The sequence below is a fragment of the Carettochelys insculpta genome, chromosome 3, assembly GCF_033958435.1.
Source record: "Carettochelys insculpta isolate YL-2023 chromosome 3, ASM3395843v1, whole genome shotgun sequence".
NCBI classification, from domain to species: domain Eukaryota; kingdom Metazoa; phylum Chordata; order Testudines; family Carettochelyidae; genus Carettochelys; species Carettochelys insculpta.
Genome location: NC_134139.1, coordinates 73,862,061 through 73,880,507, shown reverse-complemented (window position 1 = coordinate 73,880,507; position 18,447 = coordinate 73,862,061). Strand labels below are relative to the sequence as shown.

The following is an 18,447-nucleotide window of genomic DNA, read 5'->3' as shown; positions in this document are numbered from 1 at the left end:
TCCTAGCTCCCTGCCACTCACTGGAGCCAGGAAACTGAGCACAGCAGCACTGGTCAGTTTCTGAGCTTCCAGAACAGAGAGGAACTGGGAGCCAGGCTACTGCCTGGTTCCTAGCTACCTGCCACTGTCTGGAGCCTGGAAACTGACCAGCGCAGCAGTGCTTGTCAGTTTCCCAGCTCCTGCAAGTGGAGGGGAGCCAGACTGCCACCTGGTTCCCAGCTCTCCACCACTCATGGGAGCGGGGAGCCAGCTGCAGCCAGGACTGGGGGAACCGAAGGCAGCAGGGCTCCTCTCCACCAGGTCCTGACATGTACAAAATTTGACTTACACGTGGTTGTCCAAGAATGCAACCTACAGGTAAGTCAGGGGGTCTACTGTAATTGTCATCGTGGTGAGTGAGAAAGGCTCAGCCTTTTATTGGTTAGCTTTCCTAATGGATATGCAAGGCTCCCATGTAACAAATTCCTGTGCATTTTGGTTTTGGGTGCTTTCAGCTGTGTTTTCTACATTCCTCTAATATCTCTCTGTCACAGGATAAGTACAATAATTTCTGGAATTTGCAAATGCACTTTTTTAGCCCATGTCACTAATACAGTACTAATTATACATGCCCAAAGACACTGGAGGTAGACTAAAAACATTTTTCTTTGATAAATTTAACTAGGGGTACTTCCATTTCTGCACTTGTGTTGTTTTACAAGGTTGTGGTCACTGTCTGGAAGTTAATAGGGGGAGAAAGTCAAATTTTTAAAATATTACCTGATGAACCAGGCCTTATGAAAATACAGAAGCCACGCAGATTGTCATGTCTGTGCATAGATTGTTGTAAAGCTTTTGAGAAACTAGGCTGTATTTCTTTTTTTAAAATACTCTGCGTTTAAATAGGCAATTTGTCTTATCAATGTCACTAGTAAGCCTCAGAATTTTCTGTATTACTAGTCAGCCCCAGGCAGCCTGGACAATCTTATCTGCAGTGTTTGCTCAGATGGGCCAGCCCTCTGCTTTCAAAGGTGGTATGGTGACATGTATTTTTGTTTTTTATTGCTGTTGCAGACCTTTACAGCTTGGTGCAACTCCCACCTAAGGAAAGCAGGCACGCAGATTGAGAACATAGAAGAGGACTTCAGGAATGGTCTTAAACTGATGCTCCTCTTGGAAGTCATTTCAGGTTTGTTAGGCATAAAATGTCTAATGCATTTAGTAAATGCTGCCTCTGACACTAGAACTTCATAGAGATTTTGTAATGCAAAATTACAGAACAAATCAATCCTGCAGGGAGGTTAGAAACAACACTGTTTTCCAGCTGCCTGGATGAGCAGGACTCCAGTCTGACAAGTAAAATCTGTTACTGTCCATTGGAGGAGCTGCTGAGCTGTACTTGAGAATCCTGAGCAAATGGATGGATCATTCACTGCCTCTGGCCTGAGGCTGAAAATAAAAATTGTTTTCTCACCTCAGTTTCTCTGTAAATACAGTAGAGTCTCAATATTCGCAAACCTACGGTTTGCAAATTCAATTATTCGCGAGCGACCGCTTCCCTGGGGCTCTAGGGCACAGATTGCTGGCAGCTGCTGCTTCTCCCAGGGTTCTGGGCAGGAGCTCCAGCAGCTGCCACTTCCCTGGGGCCCGGGCAGGAGCACTGGCAGCTGGGGGGCTGCCATATTCGCGAAATTCAACATTCACAAGGGTTCCCAACACTCAACCCCCACAAATGTTGAGACCCTACTATATTCTTGAAAATGTTCTTTGTCCCCTGGGCCCTTACTACTCTGCAAAGGTTCTTTTGTATCAAGCATACAATTGGGAATTTTGTGCACCCTTCTATCCTCCTAATGCTTATTTCTATTGGAAATTGTGCACCTGCCAAATTTGCATGGAAAGAAAAAGGAACATGTAAAACCCTTTGAAATAACCACACCTTCTTGCAGGACAACTGAATTGGAAATTCTGGTTATCCCTAGACTGGCAAAAAAAATTTTTTTTTCTTAGCGTACCTTAGAGTTAAGTATCATCAGTAGGAAAGAATAAGTGAAATACTTTCCTAAAAGAATGAAAACTGTTAAAGATCCAAAAACCTGAGCCACCCCTTAACCAGAGGACTAACTGGCTGGTCACAACCCCATCTCCCATCTGCATGGAGGTGCCCCTTCGACCTCCTGCCCCTCTCTGCCGCCGTCATCAAGTCTGCACAGTTCTGCCCCACAGCAGTCATGTGCCCAGCTCAGCTCCTTTCCCCCTCTGTCCCCTCAGCACCCTCTGCACATCTCTGCCCCCCTGCGTTCCTGTGCCCAGGTTGGCTATCTCCCCCTATACTCCTCCTGCCCACCCAGCTCTGCCCCCCAGCTTTTCTGTGTCCAGCTCAGCCCCTTCCCCTCTCTGTCACACCCCTAATGATCCCCTGCCCAGCTCTGCCCCTCAGTGGTCCTGTGTCCAGCCTGGCCCCTTTCCCTGTTTGTCCCCCTCCAGCCATCTGCCCAGCTCTGCCCCCACAGACCAGCTTTGCTCCCCAGCGTTCCTGTTCCCAGCTCACCCCACTTCTCTCTGGCTCCCACCTAGCCCCTGCCCAGGTCTGTCCCCTGATGGTCCTACGGCCCCCTCCCCCGCTTCTCTGCTCTTTTCCCTTCCCATCCCGGTTCTTCTGCCAGCCTCAGCCCACACTCCCCACAGGCTTGTTACCAGCTCTGTCTCAGTGCCTGGTCCCTCCTTCTCTTCCCAGCCCCTTTTTCCCCTCCCCGGTCACTCACACGATTATAACCCTGCAGCTGTGCAGCTCCGAGAGCTGGGGTTACCGGCAGTCCTACCATGCTGCATTATTTAAATGGGCCTGGGACCTGGGCAGGGCAGCAGCCCCCACCCCCTTTAGTCCATCAGGCCCCTGTCCAATTGCCCCCTTTGCCTCCTTTCCCCTTCTCTGTTGCTGTTAAATTACTTGGCAAATCTTTAAAAAGTTGGTGCCTAAAATCAGGCCCAGAAATCCTTATTTAGAGACCTTAAATATTAGTGGCACGATCATCAAACTGCCAAGCACCTAACAGTTCCCATTGATTTTTTATGCAAATGAGTTAAATCATCCATTTCCTCTGTCATTCAAAGCTGGGAAGGAGTCACTATATGATTAGCTGAAGATGCCCACAAAAGAGGACGTGGTTCTGAGGGGCACACTGGATGATAAAGAGAATAGAGCAATGGAAAGAGCCTTTCTGGATCATGTTTTTGTATGGAAGGCTTTGAATTTGAGTATGGGGGGAATTTATTCCCATATAAACAACGAGAAGTCCTGTGGCACCTAACAGATGTATTGGAGCATAAGCTTTTGTGGGCAAAGTCCTGCTTTGTCAGATGCACTGGAGAGGAAATTCCAGCGGCGGGTTTAAATATACAGGCACATGAAAAGAAGGGAGGATGTGGCCCACTTCCAGCAGTTTATGTGGAGGTGTGAACACCAAGCGAGGAGAAACTGCAGTCTATTTTTGAAGTGTTTTTATTGCAGGATGGCTACTTTTAAATCTGCTACTGAGTGTCTAGGGAGATTGAACTGTTCTTCTACAGGTTTTTATATGTTGGTATTCCTGATATCTGATTTGGGGTCATTTGTTCTTTTACATAGAGTCTGTCTAGTTTGGCCAATGTATATGGCAGAGGGGTATTGCTGGCACATAATGTCATATATCACATTAGTAGGTGTGCAGGTGAATGAGCCCCTGATGGTGTGCCTGATGTGGTTAGGGCCTGTGATGATGTTCCTGGTGTAAACTGGAAAGAGAAACTGCAGTTTCATTCAATTCATTTGCAAATGTGACACCATCAATTTAGCATTGAACAAAGACTGGGGGTGGCTGGCCAATTACAAAAGCAGTTTCTCCTCTCTTGGCGTTCACACCTCCATACCAGCTGCTGGAAGTGAGCCACATCCTCCCTAACTAAACTGACTTCATTAACTCTGGCCTTCCTCTTTATTGGCACTCCCTTCTTTTCCTGTGCCTGTATATTTAGACCTGGCTCTGGAATTTCCACTCTAATGCATCTTGCAAAAGGGGTCTTTGCCCACAAAAGTGTATGCTCCAATGTATCTGTTAGTCTATAAGGTGTCATAGGACATCTCATTGTTTCTGTGGATACAGACTAGCGCAGCTATTCTCTGATACTTATTCCCATATAGTTTCTCTTAACCATACAAGGAACCACAGTCATGGAACCTTGGGTACCGGACAGTGGCAGCAGCATGGCTCTGAAATTAACCAGTCTGCCATTGATGGATGAGGTTGGGATAAGTCCAGAGGATGCAGGGATGCCCACATGGTCCTGAGGTCTGTGATTTTTCCTGTTTAACCACACAGATCCTCAGATTTCCCAGGATATTCCTGTTTCCCCTTGTGCATCTCTTCCAATCCTGCTATCCACCAGCAGCTCTTCAAAAGCCCTAGAGTTGGGCAGGGAGGAATTTTATGCAGAAAGAGCTGATAAGGCTGTGTGACTGATGATTGTCTCCTCTTGTAATCAGGTAGGAAAGGATGATGAGCTATGGGAAAGAGCCTATTCCCTTCCTTTTTAGTATTCAGCTACTCTAAAGCAGACACTAGTGGCAACATAAAACATGAAAAGTGTATGCACTGATATATCTCTTTAGTTAGGGCAAACATTACATTTTATTCATGATTCACTGCTCTACTGGAAGATCAAAGTAAGTCACGTCTTTGCTTTTTATGGGTTTGTTCAAAGGCTCTTGACATTCTTTCAAAAAATACTTCCAGAATAATGTTAATTTTTGGACAATATACTGCATGTATCCTCTCTGAGTTTTTCTTGTCACTTGCATATCTGTTGCCAGGTGCCTGTAAGGATAATTGCATTCATTTTGTTTCACTGCAGGGGAAAGACTACCAAAACCAGACAGAGGCAAAATGCGCTTCCATAAAATTGCTAATGTCAATAAAGCCTTGGATTTTATTGCTAGCAAAGGAGTGAAACTTGTGTCAATTGGTGCAGAAGGTATGTGGAAACACTTGATAAGGCTTGGGTCTGTAGGTGTGTGTACCCCAGAGAAGCTAGATAAAGGATCCAATTGTCCTCACCCTTCCTTTGCCAAGGAAGGCCAACGCCCCCAGTGCATCTTGATTGCTTCACTGCAGAGGTTGAAAAGGTTTGGGTGCAGGAAAATGTGGGTTATGGAAGTTCTTGGTGACCCTAGAATTTGTTTCTCTCAATGGTAACAGAGAGAAAGCTGTGCTAGTCAATATACTATCAAAACAAAAAAGCAGTAAAGTAGCACTTTAAAGACTAACAAAATAATGTATTAGGTGAGCTTTCGTGGGACAGACCCACTTCTTCAGACCATAGCCATACCAGAACAGACTCAATATTTAAGGCACAGAGAACCAAAAACAGTAATCAAGGTGGACAAATCAGAAAAAAATTACCAAGGTGAGCAAATCAGAGAGTAGAGGGGCAGAAGGGGTGGGGGAGCCAAGACTTAGATTAAGCCATCTAAGAATTAGATGTGCCATCATATGCCAACAATGCCCAGATGCGTTATATATTGGACAGACTTCAAACTCTCTTAGACAAAGAGTTAATGGGCACAAAACAGACATAAAAACACTCCTGATTCACAAACCTGTTAGCTGGCATTTTAATGGAGTGGGCCATTCTGTTAATGACTTAAGAGTTTGCGTGTTGCTGAAGAGGAATTTTCACGACACTCTTCAAAGAGAGGCTTCTGAACTGTCTTTTATATTCAAATTCGACACAGTAACACATTGTTTGAACGGAGATTGGAATTTTCTGGGTCACTATGGGGCTCATTTGCATACTTGGCTTAATCTAATTCTTGGCTCCCCCCTCCCTTTCTGCCCCCTACTCTTTGATTTGCTCACCTTGATAATTTTTTTCTGATTTATCCACCTGGATTACGGTTTTTGGTTCTCTGTGCCGTAAATATTGAGTCTGTTCTAGTATGGCTATGGTCTGAAGAAGTGGGTCTGTCCCATGAAAGCTCACCTAATAAATTATTTTGTTAGTCTTCAAAGTGCTACTTGACTGCTTTTCTCTCAATGGTTTTGTTTAATGGTCTATTATTTCTTGCCTTCTGCCCGTTCCTCCTCCTAAAGATTAGGACAGTATTTAGTTCTTTCAGTACCTTCTTTTACACCAACATGCTATTAAAAATCAGTAACTTCAGAAATCAGATAGACCTCTAAACTGTACCTGGATTTTTATTTATCTCATTATTAGAGAGTATAGTGTATGAAGGACGTGGTTACTGCACTTTTAAGACCAAGGCTCAGAGTTTCTCTATGCAGTCAAGAGTGGACAATGGAAAAAGTGGCAGTTGGAGCTGGCTGGTTACCAAACCCAAGGGAAATAGTGCTAGGTGTAGCTTAATGACATGATTACTTTGCTGTTTTGCTCCAAATAGTCACTGCAGGTATACTGAAAAGCACAATGAACTGATTGGATTTTGGGAAGCATAATCTAACTGCAGAAGCAAGCAGGATCTCACAGCAGGTGAGACTCTGCCTCCCTTGGACTCCAATTCAGCATCTAGCAGATTAGACTGAACAGCTTCATTGTTAAAATGTATGTGTAGCGGCTTTGTGCTTTTAAAATACTGATTTTGATTAGGGCTGTAAAGAGATTAAAAAATTAATCATGATTAATTGCATGATTAAACAATAAAAAGAACACTATCTGCGACACAAACAGACACAGGAATCACACACAGAGGCTACGTCTACACTAGAAGCATATGTCTACAGAAGTTACTGTCGAATGAGATGTTCAGACAAAACTTCTGTCCACAGATTCTGTCTACACATAAAAGCGGATCAATCTTTTGATTGGCTCTGTCAACAAAAGGGCCCCCCGGAGCATCTACACAGCTTCTTTGTTGACAGTTTCAGTCTACAGTACGCATTTTGTGCATAGACGTGCCATGACTTTTGTCTACAAAACACCAGTTTTGTCTACAAAACTCTCTAGTGTAGATGTAGCCACACTGTGTAGAAACACAAATACACAGGTTATGTCTACACTACAGAGATACTTTAAAAGAAGCCCTTCCGGAAGATCTCTTTCAAAAGACTGCATCTGCACACAAAAAAGCAGATCAAAAGGGGTGATCTGCTCTTTCAAAAGAGAGCATCCGCACAGTCCCTGCTCTTTCTAAAGAACAGACCAGGGATTGAAAATCAGGTGCCCTGAGGACTGCTCTTTTGAAAAAAAGGCTCTACACACATTTTCTTTCGAAAGAAGCTTTTGAAAGAAGGCACTTTTCCTGAAACTGGAAAGGAAGAGCGATTTCGAAAGGAGTGCCACATTCTTTCCATTTACTTTTGCAAAAGCACTTTTTGTGTCTAGATGCTCCGTGGGATCTTACAAAAAAGACTTCTTCTTTCGAAAAAATCTTTCAAAAGAACTTGCTATTGTAGTCACAGCCACAGTGTGTAGCAGCACAAACCCACACAGAACACATGCACACAGCACCGGCTTCCCAGGGCAGTTCCCCCACAGGGGACCAGGGCTGGAGTGCCAGATTCCCCCTGGCACTGCACCGTGGGGGACCAGGGCTGGAGCACTGGCTCCCACAGGGGCCTGGGGCTGGGGCCGGGGCCAGGGAGCTACAGGGAGGGCTGTCAATTAACCCCTGTGATTAATGCATTAATTTTTTAACATGTTAATACTGCTCTGCATTAAACTCAGACATTAATATGTGTTATTTGACAGTCCTAATTTTAATTGTCTTTGAGTATTTATGGCTTGTGCAATCTCTCCCCTCATCAAAGTGCTGTTTTAGTTAATATTTTACTGTTCTTTTGTCCGTTGGCTAGAACAAAGTGGACAAACTATGGGGGAGAAACAGGAAAAAAGTATCCCCCATCCCTTCCCGGATAGTAACAGATATCTCCCCAGATAGGATGTCTTTTTTAGAGTTAGTGCTATTCTGAGAGCAATTTTGCATTCTGTGAACAGCAGGGGGCAGCACAGAGACAATTTACATGTGGAAATAAAAATCAAGTGTAAGACAGACGATTTGCAGAGCTGGTACAGAAATGCTGAACAAACAGGACAAAGTTAGAATTGAAACAGAACAAACAGGTAGAGTGATGAGGAGTGCTCTTAACCGTCACATGGGAATCTTCAAGTCAGCTACAGAATTTCAGAGCTCTTCAGGGCGTGTGGTATTGCTGAAGAGTGAGCATTCTACTGGGTAATATTTTGTACATACTGACCAATATATTCAAGGTGCTTAGCTTTAGGCTCCTCTATCCACAATTAGGCACGTAAAACCCCAGGCATATCTCATTGATTTGTGGGAGCTTCTGGCTGTATATCACTTTTGCAAATCAGGTAATTTATTTAGGTTTGAAAGTATAAACTTAATGTTTGTGTTCTAAGTGTCTATTATAAAAGACCTTGACACCTGTATATAGTATTTTCACATGAAGCTATCAAAACACTTTTTAAGTGCCTGAATGAATGACTTTATCCTTACAATACACCAGTGAGATAAAGTATCTTCCCTGTTTTACTGATGGTAGAATTGAAGCACAGAAAGTTAATTGGACCTCAAAAGTAAACAAGGACATGGCTATACTTACAGGAAGATAGATAGCAGGGATATAAAATTGTGTTTCTGGAATGCTACACTGTTCTCATCATTGGAGTTATGTATCTTAGGTCAATTTTGTCCTCTAGGATAAATCTGCCCTAAGAAGGTGGCCCATCTGAGGGGCCAGGACATCTAAGTTGTGTTCCCAGCTCTGCTGCAGACTGTTTGTGTAACACTGGGCAAATCACTTAACTTCTGTTCTTCAGCTTCCTCATCTGTAAAATGAGAGATAATAGTTGCAAAGCTTGATTCATTACTGTTTGGACAGCTTTTTAGATTATTGGGTGGAAGATACAATAGAAAAGTCAAGTATTATTTGTTCATAATCATAATAATTGTTATTATATGTATTATATTTATTTAGACACAGAGAGGAACATATTAAACGAGCCAAATTGTGGTGTTTCTGCTATGGTTACTGATGGCCGTAAATCACCTAATCTTGCCAAAACATTTTTGGGATGCCTTTTAATTTCCAAACTGTGAAGTTATTGTCTCTACATCTGTTGAGGATTATGCTTAATTTTCTGATACTCTGAGCAATGAAGAATTTGTAGTGAACCTAGAGCCACCAACTGTGATTTAAACCAGAGGTCTAGGAGAAAGATTAAACCAGTAGTCCTGTAGAACTCTAGTTCAAAGATCTATTGAATGTGTTTGAGTCCTCTCTCTTCAGTGTATGTATAGTGTTTGTCGCCCCGGAAATGGCTAATCACTGCTTTTTTGTTAGTTTTGGTTTGGTTTGGTTTGGTTTGGTTTTGGGGAGAGGGCATGAAGAAAATTTAACAAACAAAGGCGCTTTGTGTTGACAAACTAATTGTGTACTGGGATGAATAAAAAAAGGAGGTGAATTTGCTAGTACAGAAGATTGTGAATAGGAAGGACTGCCAGATTGTTGTTTCTTAGATGTAGTTTAGCTGAGATTGGGTTTTGAGCTGAACTGAGAGGTAGTGGCTGCCGTTGTCTCAAAGTAAACAGGCAATGCAAACACAAATGTAACCCCTTTTCTCCCCTTCTTGGGTTACTGGGGAGCAGGAAGCACTCAGTTGTGTGTTGGTGTGCCTGAGAGGTTCAATATGAAAGGAGATCCTGAGTGTCCCAGTGGTGATATTGGATAGTTGGGAATTCCCTTTGTACCCCTGATTTCTAAAGCTCTGTAAAATGCCAGTGCCTCCACCTGGCTGGCCTCTGTACACACTTCATGGTGTGCCTTTGGAAACCTCCAGGAAACTTATTTCAGTTATAATCTGGATTTAACTCCCAAACAATATAAATCGTATATGTCTAATAGACCACATAAGAATCAACACGCACCTTTACTTAACAGCTTTAGGAGACAGGGTTACAGACGAAACATGAATAAAATCAATTAACAATATACACAGAAATAAATGAAACATAGCTGGCATGTACACTGCCCTCAGTTCTCCCACCCAAGAGTATACACTTTAATTATCAAAGTTCCAGTTACTTGCTTGCGGTGGCATACATCTGTTGTTCACTGGCTTGCAGGCAGCTTGGTCAGGGTTGTGTGTGTCAATCCAGGCAAAGCAACCAACTGACCAGGGTCTCTGACCTGGAGCTGGCCTCTGTAGCACTCTAACACACACAGATCAAGTTCCTTTCCTGCAGGGTCTCACCAGCAGGCTGCAGCTCCCCAACACAGTTCCTGGCTGGGAGAAAGCTTCACACTTGCCTTGAAGCAGTCTGTTCCATCAGTACAAAAAGCAGTCAAGTAGCACTTTAAAGACTAGCAAAATAGTTTATTAGGTGAGCTTTCGTGGGACAGACCCACTTCTTCAGACCATAGCCAGACCAGAACAGACTCAATATTTAAGGCACAGAGAACCAAAAACAGTGAGCAAGAAGGACAAATCAGAAAAAGATAATCAAGGTGAGCAAATCAGAGAGTGGAGGGGTGGGGGGGAAGGTCAAGAATTAGACTGAGCCAAGTATGCAGACGAGCCCCTATAGTGACTCAGAAAGTTCCCATGACGATTTAAACCATGTGTTAATGTGCCGAATTTGAATATAAAAGCCAGCTCGGCTGTTTCCCTTTCCAGAACGGTGCGATAATTCTTCTTCAGTAACACACATACCTTTAGGTCATTGACAGAATGTCCCATTCCATTAAAATGTTGACTAACTGGTTTTGTGGATCTGGAGTGTTTTGATGTCTGTTTTGTGCCCATTCACCCTTTGTCTAAGGGAGTTAGAAGTCTGTCCAATAGACAAAGGGTCAATGAGCACAAAACAGACATTAAAACGCTCCAGATCCACAAACCAGTTAGTCAACATTTTAATGGAATGAGGCATTCTGTCAATGACCTAAAGGTACGTAAACAAAAAGCAGTCAAGTAGCACTTTAAAGACTAGCAAAATAGTTTATTAAGTGAGCTTTTTTTTACTTCATTTAGCCGTTTGGAATGGAGATCCATCAACTACATGAAAAAACTCGCCCAGAAAACACGAAAGCTCACCTAATAAACTATTTTGCTAGTCTTTAAAGTGCTACTTGACTGCTTTTTGTTTTGATAGTGTATAGACTAGCACGGCTTACTCTCTGTTACTAAAGGTATGTGTGTTACTGAAAAGGAATTATCGCACCGTTCTGGAAAGGGAAACAACCGAGCTGGCTTTTATATTCAAATTCAGCACATTAACACATTAATACTTGTGCAGATCTGCAAATACACTAATTGGCCGACAATCAACATGCCCATGAATATTGAAAATCCCCATATTGCACAGATTAGTGATTCAGTTTTAGTATAATTCATGGTAATCTTCAGCAGGCTCTTCAGGTCCTGGATGGTGGTGGTCACAGTTCCACATGGAGTCTTGGGAAGAGGGCTGTAAATCTTGGAAAAAGTAGATGAAACCACCAAAGAATGAAGTGGAAGACTAGGAAGCCAGATATCTTTTTAATACTGATTATTGTGCTACAAAAATAAATGTTCCGGTGGTGGGACACAAGAACCAGGGAAGCCAGTGGGGCAGGGTCCCCACTTTTAAAAGTGGTAGTTTGGGCTATTCCATTTGTTACTGGCTGTAAGGTTGAGCCGGGGGGAAGGGTCGAAGAAGAGTGATCAGAGGGTAGTGGTTCTGGGAGAAGGGGTGGCATGAGGCTAGGGCCTCAGTTCATGCACTGGTGGGCTCTCTGCACTTTTAATGATCTTCTGCTGCTCCTGTTAAAATGTCATTGTTTTGGGATTCACCTTGGGAGTTATTTCCACAAACCATATGGAAAGAGGGGGAAAATCCTCTGATTTGGGTTGGGTAAATAGTGTTGGTGTCCTAAATTGTTTTAAAACCACAGGCATAAAAATGCCATTCAAATTACTTATGTGCATGTGAGCATTGCCATTGTATATTTAGAAGAGTGTGACTGATACATGAATGTTCACCATTAGTAATAAGTCAGTGAACATAAACAAAGTACTTTTTAAAAAATTCCTTATGATTTGGCCAAATCAAAATGAATTTTCAGCAGAGAACCAAAAGTTGCACATGTAACTATGGCCACATTTTAAAAAGTGCCCAGGAACAAGCAAGTTTAATTGTTCTCTAAAGGCACTTTTAAAAGCTATTGACCACTTTTGAAAATCTGATCCTACCTCATGACAACTGGTAACATTTTCAGTTTGTGTCTAAAGTGTAAGAGCTGAGTCCTGAACTCAGAAGCGAGTTAAACGTTAGGGGTGCATCTACACTAAGATCTAACTTGTAAGTTAACTTCAAAGTTAGGCACTACGTCGAAGTAGCCAGCAGAGAGTCTACACACATTTTCCCTTACTTTGAAGTTAACTGGGACCCCAACTTCAAAGTCCTTACTCCATTCCTGGGAGTGGAGTAGTGCTCTACTTCAAAGTTTAACTTCGAAGTAAGTTGTGTGTAGATGCTCAACTTTGATGTTATTTTTGTAGTGTAGACACAGCCTAGGTGCCTAAATCTTATAGAAAAATCAATGGAATTTAGTCTCCAAAGTTGCTTTGAAAATGGAACTGTGGTAGTTAATCATTTCGGTGTTTAAAAAGATTTACCGCTGCATCTCCATGGCAGATTTCAGGTTCCTATGCCGCTAATGCATGTGAGCTGTTAAAAAAATTGCACAAAATTTTTCATTTGCTTTGTATTTAAAAACAGCTTGACTAATTTTGGTCAAACTTTTGGGTTTGTCTGCTCTCAGTGAGCTCCATGTGTGGATGCTCGTATCCTAGAATAAGAGTGCAGAATAAGGGCTTGCCTATACTCTTGCAGAAAGTCAACCTAAGTTACATTATTCCAGTTACATGAATAATGTAAGTGAAGTTGACATAGAATAGGTTGACTTATCATGGTGTCTTCTTGATGCGGGACTCTCTCCCACCAGCTTATCTTACTCTTCTCTTTTTGGTGGAGTATCTCAGCTGACCAGAGAGTGTTCTTCCTACAGTTCAGTGGGTCTTCACTAGACCTGCTAAATTGACACCCACTACATTGATTGCAGCCATGCCAGTCTTCAGGTAAGTGTAGACATGGCCAAAGAGTGTGCACACATGCAGTCAATCAGAAAAGTTAATCCTCTTTACATTTATACAAGAACTTATTCCAGATTAATTTTTAAGTTTAGATGAGTCTTTACAGACAGTTCTTTCCCCAGGCAGAGACAAAACAGAGAATAGTCAGCCTGAAAGGTGAAGGTCTGAGAAAGATGAACAAAACCCTTTAGTAGGAAAGTATCAACCTTATCTGTAAGTAATTTTCAAGCCTAGTTAGTCTGAGCCGAACCATGAGCTTGTTGAAAATCCAACAAGCAGACATTCTGTGTAGGTTAAGAAGTATGTAATTGGCAGTATAACGGATGCACAGGATGAAAGTAAGAAGACACATTGCAAACTGTACTTTGTGAATCCTGGTTTCCATTTTTTAACCTAGAAATTGTTGATGGAAATGTAAAAATGACCCTGGGTATGATATGGACCATCATCCTTCGCTTTGCTATTCAGGACATTTCTGTTGAAGGTAAGAATTTACCTCTGGCTATTTTAATATAGTTAAGGCAAAGCACATCAACTTAGCTGACATGTTAAACAATCTATTTTAGTCAGACTGTTGGATCTCTGTGTAGTGGTGCAACATCCAATTGACAGGATTGTCTGTCTGTGTGAACTTGCTGATCTTTTTGCTTTCCTTCTCAGCACCTCATAACTTTTGCTGCACCTTTAGTGTGTATTTGTTTTTCTTTCACTGTCACTGGGTAATTGTACAACTCTGGAATGTGCTTTGCAGTTAGTCTGAAGGACATTTTCATGTGTTGGCTATGCGGTATTGTTGGTCAAATGTCTCTCCACCTGAATAAGTTTTAAATTGTGAGAAATGCCACTGACCACTCTAGAAACTAATTTGCCACTGTCAGAGCTGATTCCAACTCTGACACTCAGGCCATGTTTACACTGGCCAAAAACTTTGAAATGGCCATGCAAATGGCCATTTTGAAGTTTACTAATGAAGCGCTGAAATGCATATTCAGCACCTCATTAGCATGCGGGCAGCCACGGCACTTCGAAATTGACGCGGCTCGCTGCCGCATGGCTCATCCAGATGGGGCTCCTTTTCAAAAGGACCCCGCCTACATCGAAGTCCCTTTATTCCCATCTGCTCATAGGAATAAGGGGACTTCGAAGTAGTCGGGGTCCTTTCGAAAAGGAGCCCTGTCTGGATGAGCCGTGCGGCAGCGAGCTGTGTCAATTTCGAAGTGCCGCAGCCGCCAGCATGCTAATGAGGCGCTGAATATGTATTTCAGCACTTCATTAGTAAACTTCAAAATGGCCATTTGCATGGCAATTTCGAAGTTTTTGGCTAGTGTAGACATAGCCTCAGAGTGCAAAAAGTGGGGCCCAAAATGAACTTGCTTCTATAGGCTGAGCTAAAAAAAACTTTAAGCCCAAGTGGGGCTTCAAAATGAACTTGCTTCTGTAGGCTGTGCTAAAAAAAAGCTCCCCAAGGCCACAGATTCTCTGACTCTGCAGGGGGGCGGGTAATTGCCTCCACCACCACCAAGTAACCATCCCCCTTAAAATCCAGGAGGACACACTTGGATATCTCCCTGTGGGGTAGCCGCAAGCTTCACCCCACCCTTAGGAGAGACTTGGAAACAAACAGAAGAATTAATCTGTAATCTGACAGTTTACCCTTTTGGTCTAGGCATGAAAATACACAGACCTTTCCTAAGGGCACAGGAATTAAGCATTTTCTTTCTACTTACATATTTATGCACTGACTGTGATGTGGCCAGGATATATATAATGGAATTAAGCCTTCTTAAGTGCCATCATCTTGGCCTCTTCCTACTCCAGCCACAGACAGACTCCTCAGCAGGCAACTGTTTTCATTCAAAAAGGATCCCTTTCCCCATTGGCTCACCTGGCTGCTTCCCACAGAGAACCCACTCTCTCTGGGTTAAACCCTTTACAAACCTTCATTCATGACAGCCACAGAAAGGATAACATAGAAGCAACGGTAGTGCAAGCTTCCCACACTGCCCAGGCAGTGAGTGTCAAGAGGAGCCCACCTCTAGTCTTGAGAGGAGTTCTATCTACGGGGTCTGTTCAGTCCTTGATTTGTGTGTTGAATGGGTCAACAAAGGCTCCTGTTAAGATGGTGGTACTTTTGTTATATTCACAGCTGACTTAGGGGAAACAGACTGAGACGTCAACATCTACCACATAAAACCAACCCGCCCCCAGCCCCAACCAGTTCCAGATTGTGCAGGTTATTTAAAATAATAGGGTGTTATTTACCTGAGCGCTTTTCATTCTTTTTCTCTATGGATCCTTTACAGAGACTTCAGCCAAAGAAGGTCTGCTGCTGTGGTGTCAAAGGAAAACTGCTCCTTACAGAAATGTGAACATTCAGAATTTCCATCTTAGGTAAGATCACATAAAATAAAGGGATAAAATGCAAGAGTTCTGCATCAGACTCTGTTCCCAATAGTGTAAATGTAACTAAGAACATCATTAGGTCCTCAATATTTAAACTGGATGATTTACTATTTTTTAGGAAAAAATGTTTATTGGCAAAACCCTGATGTAAATTCAAGATTATATTCAAAGTATCAATTGTACTTTCTTCAACTCTTGTTTCACAGAGTATGCTCCAGACTGTTTTATTATTCCATGCTGTATCTTGGATTAGGGGAAATATTTTCTTAAAATAATATGACACTTATTTTGATTGAATTTTACCTTTTGGATGACTGGCTTCTGTGTGTAACACTTATTGAATCTTTATCTGGGAATTGTCTTTACTTGTACATTTTGAAGTCAGGTTGACAGCAGCTCTAAAAACTTTTCGTGTCACAGAAGTCTTGTACAGTAAAAGGCTCAAATCTTACAAATTGTTTTACACAGGTTGACCCATGTGCCCATGCAGAGTCTTATTGGTCCACAAGAATAGAATATCTTGCAGGATCAGGGCCTTTTTCTGTAAACTAGCTCTCACATGATACCTAAATGGATGTAAGAGATAGTTCCATTATTATCTGACACTCCCACTGAAGATGTGGAAGTGCAGGTGTTCAGCGACATTCTGGATAAGAGCCATAATATGTAGAAATAAATTAAGCTTTTTTTCCTGTTACAACTGTATGTTCTGCTGAGAAAAGCCCAGTTGTGGTGTTATAATTGTATGATACAAGTGACATTGAAAGTGTCTTTAACAAGCAGGTTCTACTAGTTGAGTCTGCATAGGTTCATTTGTCCCTTGATACATATGTGACCATAAATATAATGGAAAGTTATGCACATGCATTGAAAACAGAACCGATATTCTCTTTTGTCCTGGACCATCACGGAAACTAACCATTTCAACTCAGGGCTCATTTTACATAATGTACACTATGTAAACCCCACTGTATGGCAATAAGAAATATATGCGTAAGGCTGAGGGACCCAGGTCATCAGTGGGAGAGAATGAACCTGCGACTGGAGGGGCTAACACCGTCTGCTCTACGGCATGAGCTAAAAGTGATGGCCATAAGTGAGGATGTAGAGCAGAGACTTCACTCTCCCTTGACACTGGCTTCAGTGCCTTTGGGGTTACATACTTCCCTCAGATGAGGAAGTGCATCCCAAGCTTCTGAAACCTTCCAGCAATTCATCCTGGATGAGCCACCACTTTTAACACTAACAGACCTGGGTTGTAAGCATGAGGGAATGAACCTGCAACCTTAGGGGCTAATACTCTGTGTGGGATCACATGAGGTGAAAGCCAGCTGGCCCTAGCTAAAGTTGTAGAGCAGAGACTTCACTCTTCCTTGTCAGTGGTCTTAATATCTCTGGAGTTACATATAAATTATAGAGAACAACACGAAGTGCTGGGGCACCTTATAGACTAACAGATATTTTGGAGCGTAAGCTTTTGTGGGCAAAGACCTGCTTTGTCAGATGCATCCGATGAAGCTGGTCTTTGCCCACGAAAGCTTATGCTCCAAAATATTTGTTAGTCTCTAAGGTGCCCCAACACTTTGTGTTGTTCTCGAGGATCCAGACTAACACGGCTACCTCCCTGATATAAATTATAGCAGAGTAAGTACACAGGCTGCTCATAGAACCATATAGTGAGGGTAGACACATGGGATTTAATTGTTGTTGTGCAATGTGGGCCTGCATACATGTAGGAGAACATTAGGCGAGGGTTAAACTATGCACTGTAATGATTGTATTAACTTATGTTTCCATTTTATTTTTTATTGTTTGTTGTAAAGCTGGAAAGATGGCCTTGCACTCTGTGCACTTATCCACAGACACCGACCTGATCTTATTGACTACGCCAAGCTAAATAAGGTCATCAGTGTGGGTGGCACAGCATGCTGATCTGCAGTGATCTGCGTCACTTCCTCTTTGCCTGGCATGTTTCCTTAAGAATGAGCTGACAAGAGCTTACTAAAACTGAATGGATTTCCAAGCTCCTGCAGAAATGCTTTATAAGGAAAAAGGAACCTCCCCTCTTCTATCTGCCCCTGCCCATGTTGGCAGCTAAGTTTACATATATTGGGCCCGGTTCTCCACTGCTTTGCATCTTGGGAGTTAATTTATACCAGTGCAAAGTGAATGTAATATTCCAAATTCTCTGCTATTGGTGTTATGAATAACTATTGTAGGCAGCCTGTGGATGAGGGACAAGCACTTTGATTTGCTGGATTGTAACAGATGGGCAATGCTAGAAAAGAAAGAGGAATGCAGTATTTTCATCTCAGTTTGTGGGGAATTACAGTCAGTTTCCAGTGCTATATAATGAAACTACAAGTAGAGGTCTACTCCATTGCCAGACAAGAAGAAAACTTGATGAGCCTATCTGCAGTACTCCAAAAGATCCATAGCACATCTGCAGCTGGCTTGGACTGCAGGGCTGAAAACAGTAGAGTAGACCTTTGGGCTTGTGTTTGGGTGTGGGAGGGTCTCAGGGTCTGGGCTCCAGCAAATTTTAGCCTCACAACCCAAACTCTAGCCGCGTCTACACGTGCCGGCTACTTCAAAGTAGCTACGCCAACTTCGAAATCGACATAAGGCGGCGAGACGTCGAAGTCGCTATCCTCATGAGGAGATGGGAATAGTGCGCTACTTTGAGGTTGAATGTCGAAGTAGGGCACGTGTAGCCAATCCGCGTCCCACAACATCGAAATAGCGGGGTCCGCCATGGCAGCCATCAGCTGAGGGGTTGAGAGACGCTCTCTCCAGCCCCTGCGGGGCTCTATGGTCACCCTGTGCAGCAGCCCTTAGCCCAGGGCTTCTGGCTGCTGCTGCTGCTGCAGCTGGGGATCCATGCTGCATGCACAGGGTCTGCAACCAGTTGTCAGC

The 18,447-nt window shown here is 42.9% G+C and overlaps 1 protein-coding gene across 2 annotated transcripts in view; it reads left to right on the top strand.

The window, feature by feature from the left end:
• ACTN2 (actinin alpha 2) overlaps positions 1–18,447 on the top strand; it is a 125,616-nt gene that overhangs the window by 41,768 nt on the left and 65,401 nt on the right. For both annotated transcript variants that reach the window (XM_074990113.1, XM_074990114.1), the window contains exons 2-6: positions 1,054–1,168; positions 4,870–4,989; positions 13,526–13,612; positions 15,432–15,519; positions 17,355–17,433. In XM_074990113.1, the coding sequence (XP_074846214.1) occupies positions 1,054–1,168; positions 4,870–4,989; positions 13,526–13,612; positions 15,432–15,519; positions 17,355–17,433 (489 nt within the window). The remainder of the gene's footprint in view (positions 1–1,053; positions 1,169–4,869; positions 4,990–13,525; positions 13,613–15,431; positions 15,520–17,354; positions 17,434–18,447) is intronic.